This window comes from Tursiops truncatus, chromosome Y, assembly GCF_011762595.2.
Source record: "Tursiops truncatus isolate mTurTru1 chromosome Y, mTurTru1.mat.Y, whole genome shotgun sequence".
Lineage (NCBI taxonomy): Eukaryota > Metazoa > Chordata > Mammalia > Artiodactyla > Delphinidae > Tursiops > Tursiops truncatus.
The window spans coordinates 187172-209044 of NC_133428.1; the positions used below are offsets into that span (position 1 = coordinate 187172).

The 21873-nt window shown below is 53.1% G+C and overlaps 1 protein-coding gene across 18 annotated transcripts in view; it reads right to left on the reverse strand.

Annotated features, from left to right (window-relative positions):
• Window positions 1-370: 370 nt before the first annotated feature.
• The window catches only part of LOC101330847 (transducin beta like 1 X-linked), a 225313-nt gene continuing 203810 nt past the window's right edge, over window positions 371-21873 (reverse strand). For 13 of the 18 annotated variants that reach the window (XM_073799717.1, XM_073799715.1, XM_073799716.1 and 10 more), the window contains 12 exons: window positions 20019-20151; window positions 19498-19639; window positions 18657-18720; window positions 18440-18537; window positions 15916-15976; window positions 10827-10948; window positions 7216-7290; window positions 6723-6850; window positions 6499-6564; window positions 4819-4984; window positions 2984-3085; window positions 371-2040 (listed from right to left, as the gene is read on the reverse strand). In XM_073799717.1, the coding sequence (XP_073655818.1) occupies window positions 2014-2040; window positions 2984-3085; window positions 4819-4984; window positions 6499-6564; window positions 6723-6850; window positions 7216-7290; window positions 10827-10948; window positions 15916-15976; window positions 18440-18537; window positions 18657-18720; window positions 19498-19639; window positions 20019-20151 (1184 nt within the window). In that variant the 3' untranslated portion in view covers window positions 371-2013. Of the gene's footprint in view, window positions 2041-2983; window positions 3086-4818; window positions 4985-5091; window positions 5148-6498; window positions 6565-6722; window positions 6851-7215; window positions 7291-10826; window positions 10949-15915; window positions 15977-18439; window positions 18538-18656; window positions 18721-19497; window positions 19640-20018; window positions 20152-21873 lie in introns of those variants that run through there. The other 5 variants (XM_033850225.2, XM_073799726.1, XR_012329444.1 and 2 more) reach the window with 4 other exon arrangements.

Below are 21873 nucleotides of genomic sequence, written 5' to 3' on the forward strand. Positions count from 1 at the left end.
GAGGCCCATAAATGATCCGAGGAAGATGAACGCACTCTGGCTCGCGGGGCTGGTCCCGGGACAACCCGAGGCTTGCAGGAGGGCCTGGTCTGCTCTGCCCGTTAGCTTTTGACTCCACGGACAGACAGCACCCTCTAAGTGACACCGGGCCTTGTTGCTGGAACACACACACACGGCTGCACCCTGCCTGCCGCCAGCCCCCCGGGCCCGGCCCCCTGCCCCATCCCAGCCTGTGGCTGCAGGAAGACGGACGAACCCAGAGGCCCTGTCTTCCGCTGCTTCCCCGCTGCTAATTTAAAAGATGGGTCAGCGTCGGGTTACGACAACAAAAGTACAAAGGTCACCTGATCCAATGAAAGGAAAACTCCTCTAGGAACACAAAGCCACGTTTAATTTTTTAAAAACAGTAAAAAGATTCATTATTACAAAAAGAAAACCTTTCTCCTCCTCTGTTGCAAGAGGAAGAAACTATGAAGGGGACAGAAATTATTAGTGACACTCTACCTACGGAATTCACCTTCAGGACCGAAAACCTCTCTCCCTGTTCGTTTTTGTCGATATTAGACCCAGTGAGATCCTGGAGCCCGTCCCGTCAGCTGTGCAAGGACCAGCCGAGGTGCTCTTGGTGGGGGGACCACAAGTGGCCCCGCGGCCCGAACGATGCCAGGCGGCATCCTGCCCAGTGGACGGCTGTGACGGCCCCTTTCACGCCGCTGGTCCTGGGAACACTTCTTGGGTCCAAAGGCACGCTTCTCCAGGTCTCTCCTGCTGCCTACCATGTGGTCAACACACCCTGAAACACGCCAAGGTCGTCTTCGAGCTGGAAGGGCTCGGAGTTTCCTCTCTGCTGTAGAACAGTCCCAACGCCGACCCCAGAGCTGGCCCCTTCCCACACAGATTCCTCACTGCCTCTCGACAGGCTGAAAGTGAAGGGAAAAAGCTACCTCAGACCCTGCCTGTGTCTTCCTAAACTTTATTTTTTTTTTAAATATGAATCACACAAAGCTCTCTATGTCTGATGGCCATTTTAGGATTTTAAAATTGTTTTAACATAAAAATATTTTTTTCTCTCCAAAAATACTCTGGGTTCTTTCTCTTATAAGTCACTTATTTTTTTCTTCCTCCTGTAAAAAGTCCCCCTGCCCTGCCTTCTTACATAAAGCACTTATTATGCGCCAAAAGTGCCCTTGAGACCTAAGACGGGAAGCAACTATGAGGAAGGGGCGGAGAGAGTGCGCGAGGGGGAGGGGGGAGGGGAGGGGAGGGCGAGAAAGCCCCGCCTGTCAGAGACTCTGTGAGGGCGTGATGCCAACCGAGACCACGAAGGAAGGAAGGAAGGAAGGAAGGAGGTGGAGGGGGCAGGCGACATCAGCAAAGAAGCAACAAACCCAAAACAGTTTCCACCTCAGACCCAAGGCCCCCAGACGACAGGATTCCAGCCCATAGAAAAACCACGTGACAAAGAGTCTAGAAAATAGAAAGTGTTGGGATTACAAAGCTGCCCGTGTCATCCGTACAAACTGGTCTTTGAACATCCTGGTGAGAGTAACTGTAGTGTCCAAATTTTTAGGAAGAAAAAAAAAAAAACCCACCACGTGAGGAGTTCCCCACCCCCCTTTTGGTTTATCACAGCATTTTTTTTCTTTTTCTTTTTGGCACAGTTTTTTTTTTTTTCTTTTCCTCTCAGCCATCAGAGCCTGTTCTGGATGGAAACCAAACCGTGCACCGTCTAGCTGGTGGCTTCGTGCTTCCCAGGCTGAATGTTCCAGGTGGAAACCATTCTTTTCCCCCTTTGATATGACTGTGTGTATGTTTTTGTTTTAAACTTCTTGATAAAGATTACAAAAAAATAGAGACTCCTGTGGCCAGGGATGAGTTGATTTCAAAGTACACTCTAAGGTCAAGTTCATACAGTTTTGGAGCTGACAGAATCGTGTTTGAATAGTGCTACAACCCCACACATTCACTGCTGGTCCGTTAGAATTCTCTTCTTGTTTCTAAAATACTTCGTGTTTACTTTCGCAGATCTAAGACACACACCTGGAAGGAGAGAGAAAGTTCCTGTTATCTCGAGACACGACACAAGACGCCTTTAGAGCAGAGGATGGCAAACGGCCCGTGGACCAAATCCAGCCTGTTACCCACTTCTGACAAAGTTTTATTGGTACACAGTAGAGAGGGTTCAGAGCATCTCTAACGACAGGCTAACGTCTGAGCACCTGACCAACCAACCCCAGGCAAACAGGACAGAGGGGAACAGCCAGGTCAAGGGCTATGCTGGGAACTAATGGGGTGGCCACAGCCATGGGCGGGTGTCACAGACCAGACACCGACACGGCGGGGCAGAGGGCAAAGCACGCCTGAGCACACATCGGGGGCCGGGCTGACATCTGGCCAGCCAGCCCACTGCCACCTGCCCTACAGCTCATGGCAGTTCCAAGTGCAGGCGTGAATCCAGAAGCTAGACATCTTAGGGGATCAGCAGAGGGCCACCGGGACCCCGGAGACCCGTGGAATGCAAAGTCGGGCCTTTATCAGCAGAGGGCCCAGCAGGCTGGGAGCCAAGGCAGGACCAAGTTTCTCAGCCTCGGCACCTGCGCTCCTTGGGGCCGGTCACGTCTCTCCTGTGGGCGTCCTGTGCCCTGCAGGAGGTCTGAGCAGCAGCCCTGGCCTGCGCCCACCAGATGCCAGTAGCCCCCCGACCAGAGCGGTGGCACCCAAAACGCCTCCAGACGCTGCAGATGTCCTCCAGGGGGCAGAATCACCCCGGCTGCGGACCACCAATTTCACCGAGAAAACGTCATTCAGGAAGTCAGAGAGACGGCTGCTCCCAGAGGCCCAGCAGTTTCCTTCACCAACACACTGGCCACGGAGCTCGGAGGCCACCACAGCGCCGGAAGCCCCCGCGGGTATCAGGGGTCTGACTTTTCGCGTCTCCACCGCCGAGCCCTCCGCCCCCCCGGAAACTACGGGTGCTGCTTACGGAGCCGTCCGACGCACTGGCGCCCACTTTGTCCCCTCGGGCGTTCCAGCACACCTCGAAGATGCCGCCGGTGCCTCGGTAGCTGTGGACGAGACTTCCGCTCTGCAAAGCAAAGCCACCGTCACTCGCAATGCAGAGCGCCGACGTGGACCCCCAGGGTGTCAGCACAGAAACGTTCAAACATAGAAACTAACGGAGTTTTCAGTGGCCGTAACGCGCCTCTCAGACCTGCTGCCACGGGGGGCACAGCTGACCTACGGCAGCCCGCGGAGTCGACCTAAACATGTTGCAGCCGAGGTCACGCCTCCCAGGGGTCATTCCCGGGGGCCAGCGACCGAGGGTGGCAGGGGGACTGAGGCAGCCGGGGAAGGGGCACGTCAACAAGATCTCGCGTGTGTTTATATTTAGAGAAGGCGTCCATCGCACTGAAGATTAAAGAGACCCTCGACATGTCTCAAAGAGTTCTGTGACTTATAAAAAAAAGTAAGTAAAGGGGTAAAATGATTTAATGACTTGCTGACAGCAGGAGTTATCTAACTGATGATGTCATTTCAGAAATCCATCCATCACTATTTCCAGCGAGAGCTCCATGAACAGACGGCTACACGCTAATGTCTGTTTTCCAGGTGGCCCATCTGGGGCTCTGAAGCTGGGCTCGGCACCAGGCTGGCTCCACGTAAGGGCCGCCGTCGCCTCTTACTCGCGGAGAAGACATGAGCACGTGAGGCGGCTCCTGGGAAGCCTGAGGTCTCAGTGGACCACCCTCGGGCCCCAACGCCCCGCCCCGCCAGCTAACGTGGCTCCCGCACCGCCCCCCTGCACCAGCCACAAGGGGGAGCGGGCTTGAGAAAGTACATCCATCCAAATGCCACCCAGGCCTAAAGGAATCGGGAAGGAGCGTGGGAACAAACAGGAGGGGAGGGATTTCCCTGGCGGTCCAGTGGTTAGGACTCCGCGCTTCCACTGCAGGGGGCACGAGTTCAATCCCTGGTCGGGGAACTAAGATCCCACGTGCTGCACAGGGCGGCCAAAAAATACAAAAGACAAAACGAAACAAACAAAAAAAAACCCCCCAGAAAACCAGGAGAGGAGAGGCCATTTCATCCATCCTGAGGCCACACAGGATGGATTGCTGGCTGTCTGCAGTGATCCCTCCCATAGCACATTTCCCTCTTCCATTAGCAGGAGACACAAGAGCCCAGTATACCCAAACACCGTCTCCTTTTACTTCTGTGACAGCACAACCAACAGGGACATTCCTGCTGCTACCCAAACATAAAACACCTCCCTTCAAAAAATCAAAATGCCGTGACAACAGCCAACGGATATTCCCCACGGTCCTTGATTTTGTTCCCTGAAGAAGCTACAGGAGCTGGTGTGGAGCAGAGGCGGTCAGGGCTGGCCTCCCCCCGGACGGCCGTTCCCCCTGGAAAGCTCGGATGGAATGCCACTTCTGACCTAGACCTCAGTACCCACAGGGCAGCGTCTCGGGTGGGAAGATGACTGGGGTACGATCTTCCAAGGTGACTCCTCACGCCCAAGAGAAGGAAGTGGCAGGTGGAAGGCTTACCCGCCAAGGACTCAGAAAAAGCAACGAGTCGATGGGCATCCCTGGCGGGGAAGACCGACCGCCCCCACGGAACACAGGGCAGATGGCACCGGGTCTGGGGTCCACCCGGGGAGCTGGGGTTTGTGTCACGGCTCCGCGTCTGAGGTGAGGCATTCCTGAGCACACACTCATTCCCTGGTTGCCGTTCTGGGCGTGGGCCACCGAAAACACGACTGTGGGGGTGCTCCCTCTGGAGAGGAGTGGGCAGTGGGAATCAGGGAATTACCTGAGTGTTCCAGATGTGCACACACTTGTCAAAGGAGCCGCTGGCCAAGTGCTTCCCGTCGGGGCTAAAAGCTACACTATAGACTGGTTCCTGGTGTTTGGTGAGTGTGTGGATGCAAACACCCCGCTCCACGTCCCACAGTCGAACTGTAGAGTCGAACGAAGCACTGGAAAGACGGGAGAGAAAACGTCACCACAACACACGCGGGGTCCCGACTGTTTCCCTAAGACGCGGCACGGACAGCAGGCGCTGCTCTCCCTTCCTGGCTCTTACGTTTCGAGACAACAAGCGGGTACACTCTTCCTCTTCTAAACCATGAACCAGATACACTGAAAACAAAGCCACGGTCGTAAAACAAATCTTCTCCTTTTTTTGGGTGCTGTTACGAGGGAAACAAACTGACGTCCACACTCATTTGTCTGTGTGCTTTTCTAAGATATGAATGATACGTACTTTTGTATTCACTACATTTTCTAAAGTGCTCCCCCAACTTACCAACACAACATCTATCGTTGCCAACTAAAACAGTGCTGAGAGCCGTATTTGGGGAAATACCAAACCAAGCGAGTACAGAATTAAAATATAATTGCATCCAAATACACAATCGCACTCCTGGGAGCTGCAAATTTCAGTAATTTCCAAATTTGAAAGAAGAGTACACAGCACAAAGATGCTTCACCCGGCGCTCCTTCTCTCTGCAGGGGCTTCCAGGCAGCAGCATGTCCCTCTATGCTCGTTAAGTAGAACGATCGCTTACGCTCGTAACGGGTGCCACGTGATACAAAGCACCTTCCACGTTATAAAGAAAACCTGTACCCTAGACATTTAAGTGGATTTCACGACAGTTACTTGAAATAAGAAAGTAACAGCCTTCGTGTCTTTCTGGATCGGCCTTTCAGCCGATGTGGGACTTCCGTCCAGTGTTTTCTAAGAGGTGGCCTGGGGTCGGTCCTCTCAGTGACAAGAGTCCTTGCTGCCGGGCGAGGCCGCCCACCCCACAGCTACACAACAAAGACGGAGGGCTCTCCCTCATTTATAGGAGGGCCATGCCACCGGCCACTTCTCCCTACAACCCTGTTCTCTGCACCTATACAGAACCAACCCACTCGTGCTTCCTGGCAGGGAAACATTCCTTGCAAGCCTGGTCTTTCCCAGGCCAAACAGCTAAACACTCACCCACGCTCTGTTGGATCACGGTCTCCGGACCCCTAAGTAATCCGGAAATTCAGAATCTCTTTAGTTCGTTTTTCTAAAGGTTCGTGTTAAAATATCGTATTGGGATTGGAACATTATATCGTGCATGGGGTCCAATGAGCGCGGGGACAAGTCTGCTGACCGCAGCCTAAGTGACGTAGTTCTGCGGAGGCCACTGTGGTGACTTACAACCACTCTTCCCAATTCTGGCATCTGACTGACTGGCCACTCCTCTGCCTCCAATGCTGGTGTCCTGGCGGAAGGGGGGCGTTCACTGTATAAACGGTTAGGTCAGATCTGGCTGCGGCTGGGGAGACTTTACCACCATTCAGCATTGTCACCACCTGCAGCTCCAAGTTGAACCAAGTACACCAAGCCCGAGGTCCAAGCTGAATTGTTTCCTTTCTCCATCAGGAAAGCAAAGCGCCGGGGGCCCGGACATGTATTGATTCCTCTCACCAGCCTCATGGTTAAGACCGTCCTTACCTCAAGTTAGCCGTCACGTGATAATTTATGTCTCGGGGCCCTTTCAAAATCAGCCGCCTCTCCGTTCTTTGGAAGGGTGTAAGCACATTTGGAAGACAACTTGGCAACATTTTCTGGGCTCTCTGGATATGAATAACGTTTCCCGGCCATGTTGCTGGCTCAGCCACAGTGAGCACGGCTACTTTTAGGAACCGAGACCGGGCTGAGGGCTGTCTCCCCTTTACCTTGCTAGCATGATGTTGGAGTTGGGGTTGCTGGTGGCTGGCCCGGTGGGACTCCACTTTATGGTATATATTTCTTTGCTGTGAGCTTGAAGGTCATGAACACACGTATCCTGCTTCATACTCCAGATCTAGAGAACACATTGGGGACAAGGTGAGCAACGGCTGCTTCTCCCACCGGGGGAGGTTCTCCACCATCCCTGCTGGGAGCGTTCCTTAGGTTCCCGCCTCTGGGAAGCTCACGCCCAGCGGGGTGGGCAGCTGGCAGACTGGCCAGCAGAGGGGCCGGCTGAACACTAGGGGGCGCCCATGAGAAAGGCCGCAGGAAGGGCAGGATGAAGCAGGAGGTCACTGCAGGACAGCGACTTGCCATTTGCCAAGCGGGAACAGCGCTCAGAACAGAATATGCAGCCGGGGGAGCAGTGAATGTTAAGACCAGCACTGAGTACAGGGGGTCGTCTGGGGTCAAACGGCTCAGCCTTTTAGAATGCTTTACCTTTAATGTCATGTCATCAGAGCAGGATGCTAGCAACATCCCAGAAGGGTCCCATTTGATGGCATTGACCTCATTCTGAAAGAGAGCAAAGGGTTTCAAAAAGAAAGAAGGGCCTGGGCGCAGTAATACAACCTTCCAGCAGGGGGAAGGAACGCACCGTCCTCTGCAAAAAGCCTACTTGCATCCACCCTGGATAGAAAAGAACACGCCCAGGCCACGTGCACATGCCCCCTTTCCTTACTCCGCCTAGCTCCGTGATACGAAATGTACAGCCGTGTGCCACACATAAGCAGCCACCCCCATCTCAGCTCTCTAAGGAGAAAAAAAAAATCACAACTAGGAAGGAAGCCGAATGAATTTACACAGCGTAAGGGCAGCACGTAAAACCAGGAAGACCTGTAAGTTATTTTAAAGCTGACTCGGAAAGCCATTTTCCTGCTCACTCTTGATACAGCAGCTGCCCGCTCTGTCTAAATCTGTCAGGACACGTCTCTTTTGGTGCTGAGTGGAGGGGGAGGAAACGTAAAGAAGCAAGGTTGCCAGAGGGGTAAACCCAGGCCCAAGACGCTGTGACCTGAACACACACACGCAGACGAGCACACGTGACCTGGCTACTTCCAGAGCAAACAGAGCCAAGTAAACAGAACGCCGTAACTCGGCCCATATGGAAAGCTCTAGCAGGCGGGCCAGTGTGCGAAGGGGACCGGGGCGGGGGGGAGGCGCAGAAAGGAACAAGGCCGCAGGCGGCCTTCCGGTTCTGGAGGCCAGGGGACCTCGAGGCTAAATCCTGGAGGACGAGGCAAATGCTCCCGTGGGCAAGGGAGCCGCCTGCAGCTGAGTGGAGGCGGGGAACGATGTGCCCGGCGGGGTGGGCCGGGGAGAGACGGCGGGAGCCAGCCGCGGGTCTCGGGCCTCCCATTTCTAGTAGGGGGACCGTGGAGCCCCGTCCCGTTCCCTCATGCCTGTTGCTGCAGCCTAACAATTAACTCATTTCACACCCATAATTAACTTCCCAATTAATCCCACGCTGCTAAGTGCTCTGGTTTGGATGATAAATGGTAATGGTCACGCTACTTGCTAAGGGCACTGAGTGCTGAACGGTGCGAGACAGGGAGGGATAAGGCTGCATCTGTGTTCCATGTGGTACCCGTGGTGGAAGGCCCAGAAAAAAGGGAGGGATTGGAGCCTGCAGTACAAGGAGCGGGTCTGTGGGTGAGCCCGGGAGGTCGAGGCGGTCGGACAGAGGGTGTGCACAGGCAAGCGGACCCAGGAGGACACCAAGAGAGGCGGTGCCTGGCGAGAGGTGCGCACCGGGGACAAGGGCAGCGTGGGAGGCTCTGAGTGTAACTGCTGAGAACAGAACCCGAGGGCGCATCTCCAAGGGCCTGCCTGCAAGAGGGAGCTGGTGCCCACTGACTGTCCCCAGTCGAACCCCCTCGCATCTTCCAGGGTGCAAGTGGACTTTCCTCTCCCTCCCTCTGCAGCCCAAGTCACAATACCCAGAAAGCACCCAGAAACGGCTCACAGGGTCTCGGGAAGAAATCAGCTGGACTACATTTAGCTCACAGCGTGTGTGGAATGATGGGCTGCAATGAGACCCGTTTAAAGAGCCAGGTGGTGCGATGGCACAAAAGTCCCGAATGGGGCATACGGCAAGTCACAAAGATTTCCTAGTGAAAGCTCGGGGACGGTCTAGGCGTAGAGGAGAAGTAAGTTTAGGTCAGAAAAATTAAAAAAGAAGGGTCTGTTTATAGCCACGACAAGATGGTAACGGGACAACTGGTCCCTGGGCTCTGAAAGAACCTTCTTTTGGAAGCAGGGACCTGTAGGGACAGATGCTGGAGGAAGTGGGTACTAAGGGAACGCAAGTGCCAAGGACAACGCAACTTATGTCAGGTAAGTTAGTGGCAAGGGACGCCGTGAGTCAAAGGTGGGGAACAGTGCAGGTGTGAGGCGCTCAAAGCCAGCAGGTCCTCCAGGAGGACCGGGGTAGAGGCGGGGGCGTTGCACACTAGAGGGATCTGCCAGGGAAAGGCTGCAAAGAGCCTCATGGGCTATGCGGGAGGATCTGATGATGCATCCAGAGAACAAAAATGCTAATTTGAAAAGACACACGCACCTCAATGTTCACAGCAGCGTTATTTACAATAGCCAAGACATGGAAGCAACCTAAGTGTCCATCAACAGATGAGTGGATAAGGAAAATGTGGCACACACACACACACACACACACACACACACACAGACACGGAATACTACTCAGACAAGAAAAGAATGAAATTCTGCCGCTGGCAACAACATGAACTTGGAGGGTGTTGTGCTTAGTGAATAAACTAAGTCAGACAAATATCGTACGCTATCACTTATATGTGGAATCCAAAAAAATACAACAAACTAGTGAATATAAGAAAAAAGAAGCAGGGCTTCCCTGGTGGCGCAGTGGTTGAGAGCCCGCCTGTCGATGCAGGGGACGCGGGTTCGTGCCCCGGTCCGGGAGGATTCCACATGCCGCGGAGCGGCTGGGCCCGTGAGCCATGGCCGCTGAGCCTGCGCGTCCGGAGCCTGTGCTCCGCAACGGGAGAGGCCACAGCAGTGAGAGGCCCCCGTACCGCAAAAAAGAAAAAAAAGAAAAAAGAAGCAGACTCACAGATACAGAGAACAAGCTAACGGTTATTGCTGGGGAGAGGGAAGGGGGAGGGGCAAGACGGGGAGGGGATTAAGAGGTACAAACTATTACGCATAAAATAGATAAGCTACAACGATATAGTGTACAGCACAGGGAATATACCCAATATTTTATAATAACTATAAATAGATTATAATCTTCAAAAATTTGAATCGCTATGTTGTACACCTGAAACTTATATAATATTGTAAATTAACTACACCTCGATAAAAAAAATTAATTAATTAAAAAAAGGAATTCAGTGAGAAGTCAGCTGGTGTCTTGAGTTTCTTGGATTGAATGTTGTTTTCCACCAAATTTAGGAAAATTTGGCAAAATCATCGTTTCAAATAATTTTTCTGTTCCATTCTTTTCTTCTCTTTCCATTACACATATATGCTAGAGCTCTTCACACTGTCTCGTAGGTCATTAAGCCTCTATTCATTTGTTCAATCTTTTATCAGTTCTTCAAATTGGCTAGCTTCTGTGATCTCTCTTCAGGTTTACTAACCTTATTTCTGCAATCCCTCCACCATCCATTAAGATTTTCACTTCAGACATTCTACCTCTCAATTCTGAGATTTCCCCTTGACTGTTTTAAGAACAGTTTTCCTTCCTCTGCTGCCCTTCTGCATCTATTCACTCATTACAAACAGCCTTTCCTTTGTTTCCTCATACAGTCTAATAATAGCTACTTTAAAGTCTTTCCTGCAAAATCCAACATCTGGCTCATCTCAGGTCACTTTTTTTTTTTACACTGCCTTCCCAGATGGATAACTGGGTTAGCCAATCACCTGAGATAGCTACAACAGCCCAAGGAGCAGTGGGCTGCACAAGAACTGGTCTGCAGTCACAGCATCCTTTAACTCTAGGCAGAGAGGAGCCAGCTCCCAGCTCCCAGCACATTCGCACGAACCTGAGCCCCACAGTCAGAACTCGCACTTACTGTGTGTCCCTGGAACGTTTTGACCGGGCGGTCACAGCCGAGTCTGCAGACGTGGATACACATGTCTGTGCTACACGAAGCAAAGGTAGTGTTGTTCTGCCAATCCACGTCAAGGGCAGGGGCTGTGGAGCAGCAAATGGTCAGCGGGGAACATTTGCACTTAGCAGTTGTGCACAGAGCTCAGGCAACTTAGAAGAAGTAACAGCATCGTCAAGATGCCTAAGGACAAGATAAAGCAGCACCCCCAGTGTGAACACAGCCTCTGTCCCCCACAGACCTGAAAGTCTGTCCTTCCCATTTGGAGGGATGCCCAGAGGCCTCCGGAGCGAGACCCCGTGACACCTCGGGCGGCATAAGCGCAGTCTCTTGCTCCCCTGGCACAGGTGAGACAGGGTAGGGGAGAAGCACGCCGTCTTCTCCCGCACCTTGCCGCTCCCAGGAATATCACTGTGCTGGGCTGACTGGATGTGTTTTAGATAGAGAGGAGAGGAAAAAGATTTCATATCCTGTGTTCAAGGTATCCGCACTGAGAAAATCTCCCACAGGGACTTCCCTGGTGGTCCAGCGGTTAGGACTCCGTGCTCTCCCTGCCGAGGGCCCGGGTTCCATCCCTGGCTGGGGAACTGAAATCCCGCAGGCCACGTGCCGCGGCCCCCCAAAATCCCCCACCACACAATGAATGCATTCCACCAACTGGAGGATGCTCATCGTTGACAAGGGGACAGCCTGAGGGGACGCAAGTGACCTTATGGTGAACGCTGCCTCTGGCTCCTGGGCCTTTCTCAGGGGCGAGTGGCTCCAAGAGCTCTGTGAGGTTTGGGGGATGGTGACGGCCCTCTTCCCTTCTCCCGACCTCCCCGAGAGACGACTAAGCATCTTTGTTCTCTCCACACACTTCCTTGTTTCTGGACAAACAGAGGGTTAAGTCCTGCAAGCCCCTGGTGAGATCTTCATCGACAGATCGATCCCTGACCATGTCCCACGTGTGTTTCTTACAGGCAGGTCAGCACTGAATTGGGAGAAGAATCCAGCTTCCTCAGGATACGCTAACTCGGACTGCCCCTCCCGTGCTCAGCCTTAAAGCAAGAGGTGCACCCGTGCACACGCGCCAGCCTTCCACAGCTGCAGGGCTGGATCCCCTTGGCTCCCCTGTCCAGCTCTGTCCCCACACAGAGTCTACGGGTGGGAGGATGTGGCCGGGAGGCAGCAGGCTCTTTCAACACCCCAGGGTGTGCATCTCTGTGTGTCACACCCCCTGCAGAGCGGTCCAGCACGGGCCCACGGTTTCTGCTGCATTTCCCACGTGTGCCCAGTGGAACAAAGGAACCGGATCCACTTGGTCAGAAGGATGTTCCCGGGAGCCAGAGCGCGAAGAGCAAAGCCGCAGCTGCTGCTGTTTAAGACACTGCAGGAGCCAAATCACGAATTCCTGGGCCAGCCTCTGCAGCGGGGTGTGCAATTAATACGCCTGGAAGAGGGACAATCTGGCGGGCGTTTCGGGGGCTGGTGACCAGCACCTGGCCGTTAAGAATTAACGTGCGCTGAACCCCTGCCATCTAAACGGAGGATGCTGTGTACTCAGGTGTCTGGCCCCATTCTGCGTCGATGCTGCTGCCAGGACCCTGCCCTGCCCCCGGGAGCTCACCATCCAGTGTGGGTGGGGCTAAGCTATTCTGGGGGTCTGTGTGGCCTCCCTGCCCACACTTGGCCAATGAGGTTTGACCGTCGGCAGCAGTCCAGGTACAGCCAAGCATTACTTCACTTTTTTTAAAAAAAAATTTAATTTTGAAATGCTTACGGAATCGCAGGACGCTGCAGAGATGTAATAGAGAGGCCCCACGTTGTACCCTTCCCCCCCGGTGGCATCTTATGCCCCTACAGTACAACGCCCAGACCCAGGAGGTGAACGCGCGCCACGTGTGTGCAGTGCGGCACTGTTTGATCACACGCGCAGGCCTGTGTAACGACCACCGCAGTCAAGATCCAGAACCCTGTTCCATCACCACGAGGACCTCCCTGTGCCACGTTACCAGCACACCGAGCCCCCCCGGACCACCCCTCAACTCTGGCTCCACATCTAACATTTCGTCATTTCGAGAATGTTATGTCAATGGCGTCATCCAGCACGTGACCCCTGCAGACGGGCTTTCTCCATGCGGCAGAACCCCCTCGAGAACCTATCCAAGCCGTCGCGTGTTATCAGTAGTCGATTGGTAACTGTTCCTTGTCACTGCTGAGCGGGGGAACGCCGTCAGGCTCTGAGCTGACACTTCCTGCTGTTGGTAAACAGCGGACGCGCCCCACCAGGCCTTCATGGCGAACACCTACGGGGCAAGGCGGTTTCACAGATCAACCCATCAAATGCTAAGGAAAGGTGCCCCTACCGCTCTCCCTGCCTGCGCTTCCTCCTGAAAAACAGCACCGTTTCTTTCCTTCCATCCTGGACAGTCTCTACCACACCACTTGTCACTACAAAGAAAGAGCAGAGAACACACAGAGCTTCCTGCCCCAGCAACGGGATACGGGTCGACCTCGTGGGCAGCAACACCGCAGGTGAGAAGCTCTCTCAGGAGAAGCTCTCTCAGGACACAAGAGACATGTGGTCTGCGGGATGGAAAGCCATCCCATGGACCTTGGGAATGCTCTGGGAATACTAATTTCCGCTGGAAGCCTTGGTACACGAACTCTTAAGATAAAACTGTTAGACGAACCTTACTGATGGCTATTTTGGGCAAATCATCCTCTGAAAAACAGAAGCCAGAGCTCTCTTCATCACAGATATCCCCCACCACGTGCGCACCGATGTCAGCACACCTGGGGCTCTACGCCTCTGCCCTGTCACTGCATCTGTCCCGGCAGCAGAGGTAGGGATGGTCTTGGGATTTATGCCAAACACGATGGAAACCCACCAGGCTCACTTGCTTTGGTCTGCAGAGTCTACGGCACAGAAGTCTGACATGGAGACGACACACACAGATCAAAACCTGGAGGCTGGGGTGCCGGGGATGGGGAAGGGGGAATGGACAGTGAGCTCTTCATGGGTAAGGGGTCTCCTTACGGGATGACAGAAATGTCGTGCAACTAGACAGTGGCGAGTGCTTTGTATATTCTGCCCGCTCCAAACACACACACACAGAGACACAGACACACACAGGCGCGCGCACACACACACAGACACACACACACACAGGCACACACACACACAGACACACACACACAGAGACACGTACACACACAGGCACATACACCCAGACACAGACACACACAGACACACACAGACACAGACACACACAGACACACACAGACACAGACACACACACACACAGACACAGACACACACAGACACACACACAGACACAGGCACATACACACACATACACACCCACAGACACAGACACACACACACAGACACAGACACACAGACACAGACACAGACACAGACACAGACACAGACACACACACAGACACAGACACAGACACAGGTCGGGACGCCAGGCTGCCTGCTCTTGGAGCCCTGCCCATTTCCTCGTGGGGAAATATATTCTATAAAACGTCCACCAACTTCCACATCATCAACGGTATCAGATTAAAGCAACAAGAAAATTCACTGGCAGCCCCAGCAGGTGTCTCCGGTGTGGTCCCAAGGACAGCCGTGGAAGAGGTGGGCTGCCTCTCCGGGGTAGCGGGGTGCAAGCCGGCGCCTCCCAGGTCTGCCTCCGTCAGGAGGGAACGGAGTGCCGCGTGGAGTCACAGAGGCTGGCGTCCACGCATGTGTCCCAGTCGTGTCAAGGCCTGGTCGGGACCTTTCCTCTTAGTCTGCTCCCTGCAGGACCACGTCCCCCGCGTGGAGCCCTCCCTGGGCACGGAGGAGATGCACCGTCCTGGGGAGTCCTCAGGGCCAGTCCTCTGGTTCAGACCGTCACCAGGCACCCAGGAATACCTAGCAGGAAAGCCTCTCTGCTCCCCTCCTAAACACTGTCCCGGGCCACCTGACACAGCAAGATGTTCACCCTGTACACGCAGCGATTCCCTCTCAGTGGAGCAGACGCCTCCCGTGACGGGAAGCGGCACCTACGCCCTGCTGTCGACTTCAAGCCAGCTTCTCCCAACAGTTTATCAGTTTCCACCTCTGTCCTCAGATAAGAGACCACATCTAACAACAGGACTCAGTCCCACAGAACATGAAGCATCAGGGGGGAATCTGGGAACCTGGACTCCCTAGACCCCTGGCTGCCCCACGTGGCCTGGTGAGGACCCAACACACACACAGACGTGTGCGGTCGAGAACAGCAGCTACACATCCGTCCAGGCAAGACCACTGCAGGCCTGACGCGGCTCCCTGTAGGAAGGCTTGGCGGCAAGGATGGCGTTGGCCCGAGTCTGGGAATTCGGACTTCCCACCATGGCCTAACTGGTAAGAACGGCTTCTGCGCCTCCACCGTCTGTGCAAACAACGTGGTTTATACTGAATCCCACGCTCCTCCTGGGAGTGAAGCATTCGGGTGCAGGCGGGCACAGGGTGCCTACGAACCAGAAATGCTGGGCACCAGGCTCTGCTGACTTCACACGACCTGTCACACGCATGATCACCGCTTGCTTTCGGGGGAACCCAGCATGTCCTACGCGACTCCGTCAGGAGACAACCTTTGGAAGGTCTGGATCTCGCCCCGTGTGCCTTTGCCCTCTGCTGACATTGCTTTGTATCCTTTTACTGTAATACATCTGCGCTATGAATTCAGCTGCACGCCCTGGGAGTCGTCCTGGGTGAACTGCTGACGCCGGGCGAGGTCTTAGGGACGCCCCTGACACAGCGCCCTTGGGGCAGCAGCAGAAGGGAGCCCACACCAGTTCGGCTGGGGTTTGCAGCTTTGCAATGAAACTTTGGAGTGAGCGAGCGCCGAGGGTATCTGTATGTTGGAGGCCTCAAGAGCAGTGCTTCCTGTGAGAAGGGTTTCCTCCCTACCAGCTATATTCCGTGCCTGCCATCCTCTAAGCGTTCACCATTACTTTAAGGGACACCTCCTAGGACTCTGAATTACTATTTTTGAATGACAAAGAATAAAAAGGGAAATTTAAAAAAAATACTCACCGGAATGAAACGGAAACTGCTGTTTGGCCTCTCCTGTGTGGGCATCCCAAATTATTGTTGTCTGTGCTCCGCAAAAAAAAAAAAAAAAAAAGTTAGTTACTATTCTTCTTGCAAAGTTTTCTCTAGAAAAATTTATGATATAAGAAAATGCAGTGAGCCCCTCTTCTTTCTAAAGCAGCACTGTCCAATAAACACTATATAAATAGCATGCAAGTCACACAGGAAGTTTAAAATGTTCAGTCACCACACGAAAAAATTAAAAAAGAAACCAGTAAAACTAATTTTAACAAAATTCATTTCACTCCAGCATGGCGAAAATATTATCGTTTCAACATAAGATCCATATACTCGTAGCATTCTCTTTTTCACCCGTGTCTTTGGAACCCAGGGTGTCTCTTACACACTTAACGATCCGGAGGGTCACACTCATGAAGTTGGCCACGTGCGCTGGTTACTCCACCAGACACAGCAGCTGGAACTGATACTCGCAAAACTACCAGTTTTGGTGGGAAATCCCCCTTATCCCCAAACATGAAAAACTATTGAAAAAACTGTAACGATAAACACCTTTTTGGTACTTTTCCCAATGAAAAGCTGCAGAAATGGGTATTTCTGAAAATTCCCCTGACCGTCACTCACTCCGTGAATTGGGATCACTAGACAGAGTAGAGAATTGGGTTACACTGGGGTCTGGCACTGATTTATTGGTCTATATAGAAGGAGAAAAAAAAAAAAAAAAGATCTCCTCCCCGGAAAACAAAGTAAATCACAAATGCTTACGACTGTACTAATGTTGGGAGACACTTAGGGAAGAAGCCATCTGGCAGCTCGATGAAGACCACTGGAATTAGTTCTTAATCAACTGGAATTTTCAACTGAATTGGAACCTTTACACCTCCCTGTCAATGACGTTTAATAAAGATTTTACTTTAAGAAGAACTAGTTCTATTCCGTATCGACAGCAGTAATTTTCAGAGGAAGTACTCAGAGCAATGAGTATCTCTGAAACTTTCGGTCAGCTCCAGACCAATTAACAGTTTGCTTTTTTGGGGGGCCGCGCCGCAGAGCTTAATAGGATCTTAGTTCCCCAACCGGGAACTGAACCCGGGCCCTTGGCAGCGAAAGTGCGGAGTCCTAACCACTGGACTGCCAGGGAATTCCCAACAATTTTTTGTTTGACAGAGTATAACTGTTTTCCTTAATTGAGCCACTCACAAATCTGGCAAGGCAGAGAACATATAAACCCTTCCACAATTCTGATACAATTTCACCTACTACCATCAATAATTGTAACAACTTGTTGATGGTACGCGGGTCTCTCACTGCTGTGGCCTCTCCTGTTGCGGAGCACACGCTCCAGATGCGCAGGCTCAGCGACCATGGCTCACGGGCCCAGCTGCTCCGCGGCATGTGGGATCTTCCCGGACCGGGCACGAACCCATGTCCCCTGCATCGGCAGGCAAACTCTCAACCACTGCGCCACCAGGGAAGCCCCTTGTTGATGTTTTAACGTTAAATATACACTGGGCAAAAGAAAGTATTCCTTACACAAAAGCTTTCAAGAAACTGAAGTACATTTTAGCCACTTTGGGTTAAGCTCGCGCTGAAGGTCAAAGTCAACATCCCTAAATTACATTTCCTCCCCGAGAACGTATCACTTCACAGAAAGTAACTATTATTCCTGCCACGGTTGACTAATCATGGTAGATAGTGTCTGACTCAGAGGCTACTAGAATTCCGAATGTGCATTTCCACTAACCATCCAGTTCATCGCCTGGTAGAAACAGAAGATAATCAGGTAGAAAATCCAGAATGATTATAAAGAACGGCCTCAGGGGCAGGGAGGACCTGAAGATGCAAAGAATTCTCTGGCAGAGTGTGAAAGCTACAGGGCAGTTGTTATTGGCGTCCAGGGCCTGAGTCTCCGATCCGACTTTATACCAATGTGTCCCGAGGCAAATTAGTGAAGTTCTCTGGGGCTCCATTTCCCCCTCTGTGAAAAGGGCCACATCATCCCAGTGAGCCCCGCCCCTCGCATGGGTGTCTACCTTACTCCTGCCCTCAGGGAAGCCTGCGGTCTACAGCGCGAGGCAACAAGTCATCAGATTGGGAAAACGGAAGCCTGGGGAGAGAAAACCGTTTGTGTTCCTAAGATCACTCTGGGCGGGTGGGGTACGTTTATGCAGAGGACACCCCACGCCAGTGGGCTTCTTCAAGCAGTGGACAAACGCAATTTGGGGATTTTCTTCTTTCTATCAGTGAACTATGAACCTCAAGGTAAAAGGTGTGACGGGCCGGGGGAGAGCTTTGATAAAGGTCTGTAGAGCCGTCTAGGGTACGTGAAGACACGATGTGCTAGAAATGAACACTAAGACCAAAACCACAGAAGCAAACAAAACAGATCCCTCTGATTTCTTAGCGGGAGGCAGAATTCTCAGAATTCGTAGAAAGCAGGATGTTATCTGAGATTAAACATAAACAGGCACCTACAGAGGACAGCAATGTATCTTAAGCAAACACTCACTTTGTCTACTCCAGCACTCAAAATGTAATTCCCCTTCTTGTTCCATTTCAAGGCAAAGATGGGGCCTTTATGTTGGCCTAAGGTGCTGGCCAGGTTACCTGGTACGTAAAACACAAACACAGCAAGCGGGGTGACTTCCGGGCCTCAGTCTGTTCCCCGGATGACGACAGGCCAAGCACCTCCTCTCCGACCCCAACACAAGGGCGTCAGGACTTACCGTCTTCCGTCCATATTCTTGCAAAACCATCATAGGAACCTGTAGCCAACAGTGTGCCGTCACTCTGCAGGCCAGAGAGAAACACAGAGCGACAAGCAGCTTAGTAGGGGCAGCAGTGGAAAAGGGCCCCTCGCATTATCCCTGGGCGGCAGCACCTGACGTCGACAACAGGTTCCCAGTCACGAGACTCACCAGTCACGCTGGCCTACTTTAGCTCGCACTGCCCTTCACTGAAAACGTGAGACCAAACAGGCTCCCCGCATACAACCATCAAGGAGGCGAGGGAGCAAGGAAAACACATTGCAACCCCTCACCACTGACGACGTCCATAAAAATACGGTACGAAAAGTTATCGTGAGACTCCTGGAGACTTAGGTGAGCTCTTCAAAATATGTGCAAATGGGGAAGAGTGGTGAAATGCAGAATATGCATAAACATGATAAAGGGCAAGAAAATCAAAAGATGTTCCAATCAGAAAAAAAAAAAAGAAGTCAGAGAGCTCTGCGTCTCTCACGTGTTAAATGCACGTAACACAGGTGCTGAAGCGTCAGGGTGGAAAGTCATCTTTCCTTCGTGACAACTCACAGAGCGCCAGCAGAACGGGTTCCCCGATAAAACCCCCAGACTCCATCCTGCCAACGTGTGGCTACGGAACACCCAGCTAGAGGTCCGCCAACACGGAGGGCCTCGGGAGGAGCGCTCAGAAACGGGGGCCAGCCCCCCCGGGGGGCTGACCAACAATACTGCCCCCTTCCTGCGTCTGCCCGGCTCCATCAGCACCACGGCGGCCCTCGCTGTGGTTTACAGATGTTCAAGTGTCTGGGCGGGGGCGGAGGCTTACGTTCCAGTCCAGCGAGGTGACGTCTTTGTTACTGGGGACGTCATGCCCCCCCTCCCGTATACAGTGCCTCAGCACGAGCTGCGTGGAGCCCCCGTTGCTGTTTTCGTTGAGGTTCCATATCCTTGCGGTTGAATCTCCAGATCTGTGCAAGGAACACACACAGCATTCAGCTTCCGGTCCCAGGGCCAGCAATGCTCATCACTACTTGCTGTCTGGCTAGGTCGGGCATCCTCGGCACGGGGTCCTCCGTCTTTTCGATATCGCTGACTCACAGTGGTTTTCTCTTCCCGACCTTTTTTTTGCACTTAGTGATTTGAAATGTCTGTGCATTGCTCCCCAGCCCGCTGAGAAAACGGCTGGACCAGGCACTTCTGCACAGCCTGAGGTACTCGGGGCGCCCCAAGCCCTGGTCTGCACTCACTGGGAAGATGCCACCAACAAGGTACGGAGGGGAAGCGCATGTCCTGTGAGGGAGGACTCGGACACCCAGACCCTGGGCACCCCCAGCCGGACACCCTTACCCGGAAGCCAGGAGGTCACTGACAGGGTTCCAGGCACAGATGAACACCTCAGACTCATGGCCCCGAAGGACGGTGGCTTTATTGGGTGGGATCTCCACGTCTCCGTCTATTTCCATTGGTTTCGAATGATTATCTGTCACAGGAAACAGGGAAAGACACAGGTCTGAGGGATACCAAGGAAACATCCTCAGGGCACGTGGGTTTTACAAACAACCTCCTTTGCTGTCACCCATGGCGATGACAACCAAATCATGGGTTCTGTGTAATTTAGTAGATACGTGACATTTCTTGACAGTCTCCAAATTTGACAGAGGAATAAAAACCGGTATTTACTCTCTATAACTAGGGCGAGGCTAATTTCTAACAACAGCCGGAAGAAGACTGGACAGAAGAGATGACAGCCAGCCGGCTCCTGAGCAGGCGGAAGGTTCCTTCTCTTGACGGGACAATGGGTCTTACCCGGAAGCACCCTGTGAGGTGCTTAGCTGTGAAGCGCCCTACCTGTGAAGCTACCACGGGGGCAGGCCATCATTCTGCTGGAAGCTTGCTACCCTCAACCCCTGAGTCTTGGGACTCAAGTGCTATCTTCTGACTGGAGTCGTCTGCGTACCATGCTTTTCAAGCCAAGCAGAACCACCAGGTTTCTGAACCCAAGCAGTCCTCCCTCCATATAACCCACAGGGTCCAGGCTCTGGAAGGGCGACAGGGCATGCTAAGTGCCACCCGGAAGAGATTCCCCCTGGGTAGTGGCCGTTTTCCCCCTCTGTGGCACAAGAAAAAAGATTCTTGAAGATCAGAATGAACGATCACTTCAGAGACTCCATTCAGGCCACAGCCTGCCTTGTAGCAAGATGGGAGCAAAGAGCAGGTGGGACTAGTTTCCGGAACAAGGTGAGAGTCGGAAACCACCGGACGGTGTACGTGGGATGGGGTGCCGGCCAGCCCTCGGGTGAAAAGTAACGCTTAGGGACTCCTGAAACAAAGGCCTGCCAGCCACCGGCGTTCCTTAAGGCATGCGACGGTCTCCACGTGGCCACACTCCCTTAGAAGTTAAGATTTAAAATACACGGTGCAATTTATAAGTTTGCAAAATTTCTGTCTCGGCGGATACAGAGGTTTCTCAGAGCTCACCAATTAGGATCGCTGCCTGGGGCGGAAGCCTAAAGACAAGGACACGTACCTCCTTCCTGTTTTCTTTATTTTGGGCGCCTTGAGGGATGTATCCCACGGGAGTGGGCAGCCCATAAATGACCTGTGGGTACAAGCCACCTATTTTTTCTTCTTCTTTCCCTGTCCCGTCACCTTGGACCTCGTTAACAGTGATCATGGGGCCTGCCGGCGGGAGGTCTTTTCATCGGACGCTAGACAGATGGGCTTCAAGCCACCCTGCTGTAACATAACCCGCGCTGCAGCCTGCCCCGGCTTCCTGCGCAGCGCTGCAGCTGCATCTCGACTCTAGCGGGAGACGGCCTGTGCCGGGGCGGGGGGATGAGCCGCCCCCGCAGGGGCGGCATGGCTGCTCGGAGGGAAATGATTTTCAAAGGAGGAAGCACACACACGCACGCACACACTCACGCGCATGCACACACGCACACGCGCGTGCGCAATGCGCGCACACACTCTGAGCTTAGACCCTGAAGCCGTCTCCGAGTTGATACGCCGCGTGTCAAAGTGCCGGCAGGCTCCCTGGGTAAAGGTTCATGCTCTCCGACTCGTCTGCCGGACGCTTCAGGGCCATTGCCTAACAGGGACCCTGCTGCAACCACCAAATAAGACGGCCCTTGCTGTCTGTGCCGGGTGCCGTCAGTGACCATGAGCTCCGAGTGTCAGGTCAGAATTCGTCCGCGAGGCCGGA